Source organism: Panthera pardus, unplaced genomic scaffold, assembly GCF_024362965.1.
Source record: "Panthera pardus isolate Hobbes unplaced genomic scaffold, ASM2436296v1 HiC_scaffold_8, whole genome shotgun sequence".
Taxonomy (NCBI): Eukaryota; Metazoa; Chordata; class Mammalia; order Carnivora; family Felidae; genus Panthera; species Panthera pardus.
The window spans coordinates 74,786,901-74,799,236 of record NW_026527013.1 but is presented as its reverse complement, the minus strand read 5'-3'; the positions used below and the strand labels follow the sequence as shown (position 1 = coordinate 74,799,236).

The following is a 12,336-nucleotide window of genomic DNA, read 5'->3' as shown; positions in this document are numbered from 1 at the left end:
CACAGGCAGGGGTTCCAAGGGAGTTTTTTCTTAATCTTGCCCAATTCTACAAAGGCACACAGAGAAGAGTATGGAATAAAATTAGAGAGGTCACAGTGAAGTTGGAGGCATTGTAACTACACAGTAGAAGACCAGGCTTTGGAGTCAGACTGAAGGATTCAAATTCATTTACCAGCAGGTGAGCCTGGCCAGTTACCTAAACACTGTAAGTCTGTCTCTTCATCTGTAAAATAGAAGCAATAATCAGGGCCAAATCTTGGACTTGTTACTGTACCTAAAGAGCTCACCAAAGTGCCAAGAGCTGTTTCCTACACTAAATGAGTCTGGTTTTGTAATAATCTTCATTATCAAAGTAGAGCGTGAACACTGCTCATTCCAATACACCATCTCTGCTCCAAGGAGAGCTCAGAACTTTCTTCTATAAGCAGTAACTTGTGAGATTTTAAGAACAAAATCCCAGATACTAGTTTGCTCATTTATTTTTCTTTAAAAGCATATTTAATATGAAAGCATATTATTTGTTTCAGCTCGAACAAAACCATTATAAGAAGAATCAAGAATGGATTAGAAGGTACCACTTTAGAAGAAAAAAACCTGAATATAGAGATATCAATTTCAGGGTTTTTTTGTTGTTGTTTTGTTTTTTGTTTGTTTTTTAGAGAGAGAGAGAGAGAGAGTATGAGAGAGAGTGTATGTAGGGGAGAGGGGCAGAGGGAGGGGAGAGGGGCAGAGGGAGCAGGATCCATGCTCAACACAGAGCTCAGCATGGGGCTTGATCCCATGATCCAGGGATCATGACCTGAGCCAAATCAAGAGTCGAAGGCTTAACTGACCGAGCCACCCAGGCGCCCAAACTCCAGGTTTAAAATGTCTTTTTCAAAATTTTAACTACTAGTGGAGTTTATGCAGTTTCCTACAACACAGCTGAACTGGATGCTTTGGAATCTTCTTGACTCTCCACCCAGCCCGTCTGCCACATACTATCCCACACTTCCCTTTGAGTGAACTGGAGAAACATTTCCTCTTTGTCTTCTGCTACTGCCCAGCTCAGATCGCTACACCCCTACTTCTCTCTTTTGGGGCCTGCACTAGAACTTCTGATCATGGGTCGCTCCTTCCAGTTTATCTATCACCGGCCCCTATCTCCACCCTTAACAATCAAGGCTTTAGCTGGCTCCCCAGTGTCCACGGGATCAAGTCCAAACTGTCTGGTCTGACATGTTAGTAGCTTCACAACCTCACCCTAGTTTCCTCATCCAGCCTCATTTCCCCAACTTCCTCCAAATTCTAGCCACAGGGAGTGCCTCACGGTTGGCTGAACACACATGCACTTTCATGACTCGGTTTCTTCCTGAAGACTTGCCCAGCCTTTCTGCCTAGATTCGTCTTCCATATTTAATTCTTGGAGACCCCAAATGAAGTCGTTCCCGACCAATCATCCACTCCTCTGTGCTCCCATAGCACTCTGCCACGACCTATGCCACAGCAATCATCCCTAAGTACTCACAAGATCTTGGAGCTTCAAAATGGGAATGAAGTTCTTTTGAACACAGACTTGTTATGTTTTTCAAGAGTAAAGCACCATTTAAGAAATAGTCTGGCTTATGATATGAAGGTGGGATAAACAGCAGACTATATATTAGAAACAAAAAATACTAGACATGAGGACCCCTTCGGTTATCCCACAAAATTTGCCACAAGTCATTTAGTATTAAGATGAATGCAAGACCCTTAACTGTGTTACCTATTAAGTAACATACTAGGGGCGCCTGGGTGGCTCAGTCAGCTAAACATCTGACTCTTGATTTCAGCTCAGGTCATAATCCCAGGGTCGTGGGATCGAATCCCGGGTCTGACAGTGCAGATCCTGCTTGGGATTCTCTCTCTCCCTCTTTCTGCCCCTCCCCCTGCTCACATACTTTCTCTCTCAAAATAAATAAACAAACATTAAAAAAATAACATACTCCCTTGGTTGAAATATGGTTTTGAATTTCCACTTTAACTGCAAAGTACAATTTAAAATTCTTACAAGTTTTATATGGCGACATATACACCTTATACTACACCCAGCAATTTCATTTTATGTGTTTGCAGGTTCGAAGAACAATGAAAAAAGCACAGACAGTTTTGGGTTGTTTGGTTTGTTGTTGTTGTTTTAGAGAGAGAGCACGAGCGATCAGGGGAGAGGGGCAGAGGGAGAGAGAGAGAATCTCAAGCGGGTTCCACACTGCAGGACATGGGGCTCGATCTCACAATCCTGCGATCATGACTTAAGCTGAAATCAAGAGTTGGCCGCTCAACCGACTGAGCCACTCAGGTGCCCCAACAGAGAGTCTTGAGCAGTTTGTTTTCCTTTTTTGAACACACAAAATGAGAATTTGGAAGAAAACATAAGGGAAAAGCTTTGTAACACCAGATTTGTCGATGATGTCTCGGATACGACACCAAAAGGCAGGGAAAAAAGCAAAAATAGATAAAGTGGACTACATCAAAATTTTAGAACTTCTATGCATCAAACAACACGCTCCATGGTGAAAAGGCAACCCATGGAAAGGGAGAAATTATTTAAATATTGTAAATTGTATAACTGAATAGGAATATATATATATATATAGATAAATATATTCTTTATACATTACATTATGTATATTCTTTATATAGATACAGTTAAATCACAACTCTACAGATCTATAGCTGTACGTCAATCCATCTACCCATATATCCTACTCACAGGTTGTTGACTTATAGATAAAGACAACAGGTTTATCTATCTATCTCCGATAAGGATCTATCCATATCTATCTCTATCTGACAAGGATTAACATCCAGCATATATAAAGAACTCCTCAACAACAAAAACCCAAGGAACTTGATTAAAAAATGGGGAAAGGACTGGAATAGACATTTCTTCAAAGAAAATATACAAATGGCCAACAAGCTTGTAAAGAGGTGCTCAGCACCACTGAATCATCAAGGAAATGCAAATGAAAACCACAATATCACTTCACACCTGTCAGGATGGCTGCTATAAAAACAAACAAACAGAAAAACAGAAAAAACAAGGGTTGGCAGGGATGCGAAGAAACCAGAACCCTTGTGCCCTACCGCTGGAAACATTAAATGGTGCAGCCTCTATGGAAAATAGTAGAGTGGTTCCTCAAAAAAAATTAAAAATAGAATTACCACATGATCCAGCAATTCCACTTTTGCGTACATACCCCAAAGAACTAAAAGCAGTTGCCTCAAAGAGATAGTTTTACACTCATGTTCATTGTCACGTTGTTCACAAAAACAAAAGGGTAAAAGCAACCCAAGTGCCCATCAGAGATGACTAGGTAAAATGTGGTTTGTATATGCCATGGAATATTATTCAGCCTTAAAAAAGAAGGAGGGGCACAATCCGTTAAGCGTCTGACTTCAGCTCAGGTCATGATCTCGCCGTTCGTGGGTTGGAGCCCTGCAACAGGCTCTGTGATGACACAGAGCCTGGAACGTGCTTTGGATTCTGTCTCCCTCTCTCTCTGTCCCTCCCCTGCTCGCACTTTGTCTCTCTCAAAAATAAACTAAAATTAAGAGAAAAAAAAAAGGGGGAATTGACACAGGTAACACAACAGATGCGCCTTCAGGACGTGATGCTAAATGAAATAAGCCAGTCACAAAAAGACAAATACTTGTACGGCATGAGTCCACTCACACGAAGCACCTAGAGTGGTCAGACTCCTAAACACACAAAGTAGAGTGGTGGCTGCCAGGGGCTGCAGGGTGGAAGAATGGGGAGCTGTAATCCAAGGGGCACAGAATTTCAGTTGTGCAAGATGAACAGGTTCTGGAGGTAGGTTCGCTCAACAGCGTGACTGCACTAAACAATACTAAACTGTACGCTTAAAAATGGTTAAGACGGCAAATTCTACGTTATGTGTAGTTTACCACAATTAAAAATGTTTTAATTAAAAATAAATTTAAAAATGTTTTAAGTAACAACTTTAGAATAACCTAACACTAGGGTCTTCCCAATATAAGAGCTGTCTATAAGAAATGCAGCATTTCATAAGGAAACATAAATTGTTACAATTCCATGGCTGAAAACGCTAAATACTGTTGCTTGCAGAAATGGAAAAATACTGGGGCGCCTGGGGTGGCTCAGTCGGTTAAGTGTCCGTATTCGGACATGTCGTATTCAGGTCATGATCTCATGGTTCGTGCGTTCGAGTCCCACGTCGGGCTCTGTACTGACAGCTCGGAGCCTGGAGCCTGGAGCCTGCTTCGGATGCTGTGTCTCCCTCTCCCCTCCCTCTCCCCTCCCCTGCTCACACTCTGTCTCTGTCTCTCTCTCTCTCTGTCTCTCTCTCTCCAAAATAAAAAAACATTAAAAATTAAAAAAAAAAGAAAAGAAAAGAAATGGAAAAACACCTGAGCACTTGAATAAAGAAAAGGCAGAAGTATAAGGAGGAAAGGCCTGCCCTGTGCAAGTTGAATTAACCGTTATAAAACCTAGTGGGAAGAAGAGAAAAGGAAAAATAAAGATTCTTCAGCAACTGAGCAGTGTCTCACAATCTCAATCCTGTAACCGGAAAGTGATTCAAATGGACAAACCCAAGACAAAATGCTCCAAAGGCTGGATTATAAACCAACTCACTACACCGAAAAGCCCAGACTTGTCCACCACCAGCCTGACTACCTTGCTGGCCCATGGACCCATTAGAAGCCACAGTATCAGGGAGAACACCTGCTTTCCCAGGGTCTCGGGGAGCCTCTCCAAGCCCTCAAGTGGAAGCCCCAGGCTGTAGAATGGGCACCAGCACTACCTTTAAAACACAAGCTGAGAATCACTAGCCTACGTGGACTGCTTGCTTCCCAGGTGGTAGCACCATACAAGATGCTGTGCAGAGAGCAATCTTACCTAATCGTCACGGCAGCCACACAGTCCGCAACGACCCCATTTTCTGTAAGAGGAAACTGAGGAACAGAGGAGCTGGGTGCTACCTCCAAGGCCACACAGCAGGTACAAAGTACAGCTGAGATATGAACCTGAGGCCGGACTCCAGTTTCCTCAGTCCCCACCTATCAGAGCTAGACAGCAAAATGCTGGGGGCTGGAGTTTGAACCCACTTCTCCTGTGAACCTGCTATACGACATTACGACAGGTTACCTGCAGGGTCTCGGTTTGTTCAACTTTAAAAGAACAACCTTGGGGCGCCTGGGTGGTTCAGTCAGTTAAGCAGCCGACTTCGGCTCCGGTTATGATCTCAGGGTCCGTGAGTTCGAGCCCCATGTCGGGCTCTGTGCTGACAGCTCAGAGCCTGGAGCCTGCTTCAGATTCTGTGTCTCCCTCTCTCTCTCTCTCTCTCTGCCCCTCCCAGACTCACAATCTTGTCTCTGTCTGTCTCTCAAAAACAAATGAACACACAAAAAAAATTAACAAGTGTTATGCCATATCTATAAGCAAACTCTGCAGTGCCTTATCAGGAGCCCCAAAGAGATTATCACAGGTCCTTAGTAGTAAAGGTATTAGGAACCATGCCTGCAGCACCTACAAACTGCAAACACATAATAGCATAACATATAAGATGTTCTCCAGATGAATATGTTTAAGCCCACCTTTTCCTTGAAAAAGGAAACAAATTCCATGTAATAACTATATGCAATATCAACCCGAATTTATACATTATACTGGCTATAGTCACATTGGTGTGAATTTCCAGCAGGTTATCACACATATTTTTTTCACTCCTCTGAGCTAAATGAAATAGTATAAGGAAACAATATAAGTATTATTATCAATAAGTCCATCCATAAAATTGGTAGGTTCATTAGTTTCTGTTATGCTTAAACCTATTTCCTATGCATAGTCTTGAAAAGAAATTTGTTTTAAAAAGCCCACCCTATATATTACTTTATTTTCCTTAAAATACAAACTTTAACAAAACTTAGCTTCTTAACAGTTTTTAAGGAAGTGACTTTCCTCCTTTTTATTTTATGAACTAAACTCTAATTTTGGTGATTGATAAATTACACCAGTGAGCATGCCATACTCGTTAAAAGAATGAAGAAAAAAATAAGTATGGTAGAACCTACAGCGGTTGTTTTAAATTCAGATTTTTAAAGAGGCCAAGATTAGTTTGTAAAACTTTGTATCAAATTTCCCACTGCCAAGGCACTTTGGGTTAAAGTACTATTCAAGATCAGGAGAAAGTGTTTTGTTCCTTCTCCTGCTTATTTAAGCCGATCCATTTAATATTTCTGAAGACTGGGGGACGCCTGGGTGGCTCAGTCAGTTAAGCGTCTGACTTCGGCTCAGGTCATAATCTCACAATCTGTGAGTTCAAGCCCTGCATCGGGCTCTGAGCTGACAGCTCAGAGCCTGGAGCCTGCTTGGGATTCTGTGTCTCCCTCTCTCTCTGCCCCTCCCCAGTCACGCTGTCTCTCTCTCTCTCTCTCTCTCTCTCTCTCTCAAAATTCAATAAGCCTTAAAAAAATTTTTTTAATATATTTCTGAAGACAACTGGCATGTTGTTCCCCAAGGTTCAATCATGTACGGCCCTTCGCACCCCAGTCCCCACGAGGCAAAACAAGCACGGGATCATGTGGCGACAAGAAATCCTCAGGCTCCTGAACCACCCACCTTACCTCAGACTCATCTGTAGATTCTTCGAGAGACTCAGTTTCCTGCAAAGCACAGAGGGGGAGAATGGTCAGAAGAGGTGACAAAAGAATAAAATATAACATATTTTTGAGGGAAAACGGTCACCACTTCCCCGCCACCAACACCCACCTGCCCTGCTGGGAGGTAATTTGCAACCACAGTTGAAACGACTCCACATGGTGTGACCCTCCTAGGCCTCCCTCCACTTCCCGTGTGTGGCAGGACTGAGACGGTCACTCTGGGGCCACTCAGACCCACTGCTCCTGCTGACCTCCCTTGGGTGGTCAGCAGGCTGACGAATGACCGCGGAAACTGTCATGGGAAGACACAGAAGGCTCTTTCCTTCGCTAAAAATGGAAACGGGTCCAGCAAAGCAGGCTTACTGATCACGGAAGGGAAGAGGAAGCTGCCGTCTCAAATTATCCGTGAGCCAATTTTTATACTGAAAAGCCCTTGTGCTATTAATTACTATGCTATTAATCTGGTTGAGTCAAAATGATGGTCTTGCTTAAACAGCTTTTTACAAAAGAATTCCCCTAGAGTGGTACCTATCAGCCGTTGTGCAAACAAGCCATATAATTTACATCCACTCTTTAAACCATTAGCCAGAAGACGAATTCTGCCATTTAACACAGTTTCCCTCTTGCTAGAGCATGAATCTTGCTGTTCTGGAGAAAACAAAGCAAAAAGGGAAAAATTGACTCGATCCTGCTAATCTCTCACCTGTCCACTGAAAGAGAGAATCTGCTGATGCCACGCATCCTCAAAGAGGTCAGCAAAATGAAGATTTACTTAACGTACTTATAGATATCAATAGCAATAAAAGGTTACAACTAATATGCTGACACTGAATGTAAGCATTTTGCAACAATCCATGAGCTATACAAGAACGAAAAAAAATGGGGCAAGGACATCTTGGAAAGTACTAATATTTTTCAAGGAAAAAAATAAACATTTTAACAAAAGTTAGATGCTTCTATTACTCAGTTCTGGTTGCAAAGCAGGCTAAACACAAATCTGGTGTTTGCACACATTTTAATTTCATTCATAGGAAATTCCTAAGAACCTTGCAGGTGACAGGCTGCCTCTGCAACAGCCTTGTGGACAATACGGTACTTGCTCTGAGAGGCCATCTGTGAAACAGGGACGAATGTGACTTGTGATTAAGAATTTTATTGTAGTTGTGCCATTAACCACGATGAACATGAGAATCTCCTCCACACCCCGGCGCGGTAAGGTTCTTCTAAGTATTAGAAAATGCTTATTAATTTGGAGCTATGATCTCTCCATAGGAACTTTTTGTTCTTGGCACCAATAAGACACATAAAACAATCCAATTCTTCAACTACTTGACAGTTCTCCAGAGAGTTAATGACACGTATCATGCCTGCCCTTCTAAATTGTTTTTCCTCTGTGCTAACCATCCCCAGATCCTGGTTCTCATCCACTTACCACCGTGATCCTTCTCTTCTGGACACACTCCATTTATTATTAACAGTCACTATTCTGACATCTTTACTGAACATCTATTATATATATCCCACAATGCTAAATGCTTTGTACCCAGCATCTTAGAATTTCCTAATGACCCCTGAGGTAAGAACACTGAGGCTCAGAGGCTGAACTTAACGACTTCTGACACCCTTTCCGGCCCTGACTGTCCCTGAATAGTAAGTTACTAACATTCGAGAAACAAGGCTTTGAAGACCATGCCAATGACCTGCCCCTAGATTTCTATCCCCAGCTCAAGAACTTTAAAGGAACACTGGATTACTCTTTTCAGAAAAGTGCCATTAAACCTAAGGAAGGTTTTTTGGTTGTTTTTTTTTTTTTTTTTTTGAGATACATTCATATAGACACATAGGGTAAAAGGACAAATGTTCCATTTACGTTCTTCGTTAAAACCAAAGCGTTAAGTCTCCACCCACCAATTTCAACCAAAAGCTCAACATCAAATTATATTCTTTTTAAGTCTCCACCCACCAACTTCAACCAAAAACTCAAAATCAAATTATATTCTTTTCTTTTAAATTTTTTTTAACCTTTATTTATTTTTGAGAGACAGAGTGTGAACAGGGGAGGGGCAGAGAGGGAGAGAGAGAGAGAAAGAAAGACAGAATCTGAAGCAGGCTCCAGGCTCAGAGCTGTCAACACAGAGCCCGATGTGGGGCTCAAACCCACGATGAGATCATGACCTGAGCCGAAGTCGGAGGCGCAACCGAATGAGCCACCCAGGTGCCCCAAAATCAAATTATATGCTTGACTCTGCACCAAAAACCATGCGGTGCCAGGCTGTGATACCACGAGGCATGAGACTCTCAGAAACCCGAGCCTGCAGAAGAAAACCGGTCTCTCACAGAAGCTTCCTGTGGCTGTTGGTACCAGTGAGAACATTTACTCCAGGACATTCTCAAACTTACCCCCGCTCCAGCATGAACCTCCCAAACTGAGCTGCGGCCTCAAGAAAAATTAACACTTTTGCCCGCAATCCTACCAAAGCCATGCAAGAGTGACTTCAGGAATGAGCCTGGTCTACTACCTCCTTGCTTCATCCACTCAAAAAGCCCCACTGCTTAATGCCCTGGGGACTGAGGGGCAAATCGGAAGACATGAAGTGAAAAGTCCCAGAGAGGGCTCCAAAAGCCAGGCTGAACGGTGGGAAAGGTTACGGTTTAGAAAGGGGCAGTGGTTTTCAACCGTTTTTTAGCTTCATACTCTGTATCTTTCCAAGAACTTCAAACAAATCATGAAAATACAAGTTACAAAACTGTGCTGTTTTCTAAGTGAAATAAACCAGATACATACTGCAGGGTTCCAAGTACATGAGGCAGAAAGTAGAACAGAGCTTGGCAGGGGCTGGGGGGAGGATGGGGTGGGGGGCATAGGATAGGGTTTAACAGGTCCAGATGAGAAGTTCTGGAGATGGACGGTGGGGACAGCTGCACTGACAATGCCAATGCACTTAAAAACGGTTAAAGTGGTGGGGCGCCTGGGTGGCTCAGTCGCTTGGGCGTCCAACTCTTGATTTCAGCTCAGGTCATGATCTCACGATTCGTGAGTTCAAGCCCCGCGTCGGGCTCCGGCTGGTGGTGCGGAGCCTGCTTGGGATTCTCTCTCTCCCTCTCTCTGCCCCTCCCTCTCTCACACAGTCTCTGTCTCTCTCAAAATAAATACAATAAAACTTAAAAAAAAAAAAATGGTTAAAGTGGTAAATACTACACATATTTTACCACAATAATAAAATGGTGCTGTTCTGGTTGAAGCAAAAATGATGAGCTAGAAGGCACAGAGAGACAAGTATACAGCCAGATAAAATCTGGGCAACAGTGGAATGCTACCTTACCTTTCTGTTGCAAACCAATCCCCTAGACTCAAGCATATATCCAAACCTAATGATCTTGATGCTTGACATGTGACCTCTTGAATCTATACACACTATTTGTTGGGGGAGGGTGCAGAATTTGGGGGAGAAATGGAGGCTGGAGCCTGAGGAAGGCCAGCTCCCTTGTCTGCAGGATGAAGAAACAGAGCAGAGATCAGTCTCTGGGCAATCAGCCTGGCCTGGGGAATAGAGCTGAAACACTCAACGCTACACGGCCACCTTCTCTCCTTGCCAACAAACTGGGACACAGCTGAGCTTAATGGAAGACAGGGTGTGAGAGATCCCAACATGTGACACAGGCAGAGGCAAGAGGATATATTTTGTGTGATATGTACCTGCTATCCCGGTATCATCGAGCCCTCAATTTCTATGTAATTAATTTTTGTTTATTGTTATTTTTGAGGCAGAGACAGAGCATGAGTGGGGGAGGGGCAGAGAGGGAGACAGAATCCAAAGCAGGCTCCAGACTCTGAGCTGTTGACACAGAGCCCGATGCAGGGCTCAAACCCATAAACTGTGAGATCATGACCTGAGCCGAAGTTGGACACTTAATGGACTGAGCCACCTAGGCGCCCTGAGGCCTCAATTTCTAAAAGCTCAAAGGAGCTGTGGCCAGTTCGGGGCACTCAGGCAGTAGGCTGGTTGAGTAGGAAAGATGAAAGAGTACATGGGGGGCTGACAAGAGTGGGCAGACTCAGGGTACCCCGCTTAACCCCCCACGGCTCAGCTCCAGCATTCATCATATTCTGCAAATGAAGGAAAATCTGGACATCTGCCCAGTGTGGAAAAAGGGACCAGCCAGGCCACCCAGTGACCCAGCCCCAAATCTGACTTCGCATCACAATCGCATAAGGTCAGTTTGGGGAATTGGGTAGGACCCACGCAAACATGCCATCTTCACAGATGTGGATTTGTTGAGTTGAAATAAGAGCCTAGAATCACAAGCATCTGGGAACAAGAACACCGAGGAGGACCAGGTCCCCGGCAGAAACAAAGGCAACCGTGACTGAACAGCTAAGAATGGGGAATGCATGAAACGCAGAGCCCCAGATTGGATGAGTGCTCCCTCCCAAGGTGGTAACGTGGGTACTGGGGCGACTGCTAGTAATCAGATAGTGATGCCGGACTCCAGCCAATCAGCCCAGACAAAGATGAGCAGAAAAACTTATAAGGCAATAACCACGTCTAGCTAATTTGTGACTACACTTTAGTTACACAGGAAAGAGTGGATCCTCTAAAAATTTCCCGGACTCTGTGCTTTTAGCAACTGCTTGTTTGGGGCTTTATTTTTCCTTTAGTTATCAGTCAAATTGCTTTCAAAAGATCTTTATCAAACTGTAAAAAAAGAGAATAGTATATAACTGAGCAAAGCCCAAGTCTAGATAATAAACTCTAGTCCCACATATAAGGCACTTTGACCTGGCCACTTTAACATAATCTCATTTCAGACTCACAAGATTTCTAGAGCGTAAATGCCTCTGTCCACAGGCAAGTATTGGTTGATGTGATTTTTATTTTACACATGGGGCACACTCACATGGGTGTGTACATGCTCATGAACTGTCATCTGATAATCAGTAAATGCTCTACAGTAAGGATAAAATTTCCCCAAATTCTGGGCTCCTGTGGCTCAGTCGGCTGAGCATCCAACTCTTGGTTTTGGCTCGGGTCATGGTCTCAAACCCCCCATTTGGGCCCTGCACTGAGCTTGGAGCTTACTGAAGGATTCTCTCTCTTTTCCTCTGACCCTCTCCTGCCCTCACACTGTCTCTTAAAAAAAAAAAAAAAAAAAAAAAAAATCCTCAATTCTAAAACGCACAGGGAAAATTCAAAAAAGAAACTCTCCTCTCCTGTCAAGGAATAGATGGTCAAATATTTTAATAGACCAGGTTCCCTGATGGTTGGTAGGAAAGCTGAAAGGGTACCCGGGGAGCTGGCAGAGTAAGGAATTTAGGAAATGTCATCTACAATACATTTGAATGAATAACTCTTGAAAGTTTCAAGTGAAGCTAACATAACACAAATTCTACTGCATCTCACTTACAGTTTGACATCTTCAATTCAGAAGGCCATTCATTCTCCTCCCGAATAAATTCATTTAAACATTTTACTAAGCACCTAGTACCTGTAAAGCACTAGCCCTGTGAGACATGCACGCATGAGTGAGCTCTGTCCTCCTTCCTGAGGACTCAGCAGTCTGTAGTAGACATAAGACAAATATACAAACAACCAGACTCCAAGCAGAATGTTATTCATAAGAGAGGTCTCAACAAATACTGTTGGGCATCCATGATCATGAAGGTCAACTGTA

General features: G+C 43.3%; 1 protein-coding gene across 1 annotated transcript in view; it reads right to left on the bottom strand.

Moving 5' to 3' along the window:
* VPS41 (VPS41 subunit of HOPS complex) overlaps positions 1-12,336 on the bottom strand; it is a 186,385-nt gene that overhangs the window by 169,865 nt on the left and 4,184 nt on the right. Inside the window, exon 2 of the mRNA XM_053898062.1 lies at positions 6,628-6,666. Within this exon, the coding sequence (XP_053754037.1) occupies positions 6,628-6,666 (39 nt within the window). The remainder of the gene's footprint in view (positions 1-6,627; positions 6,667-12,336) is intronic.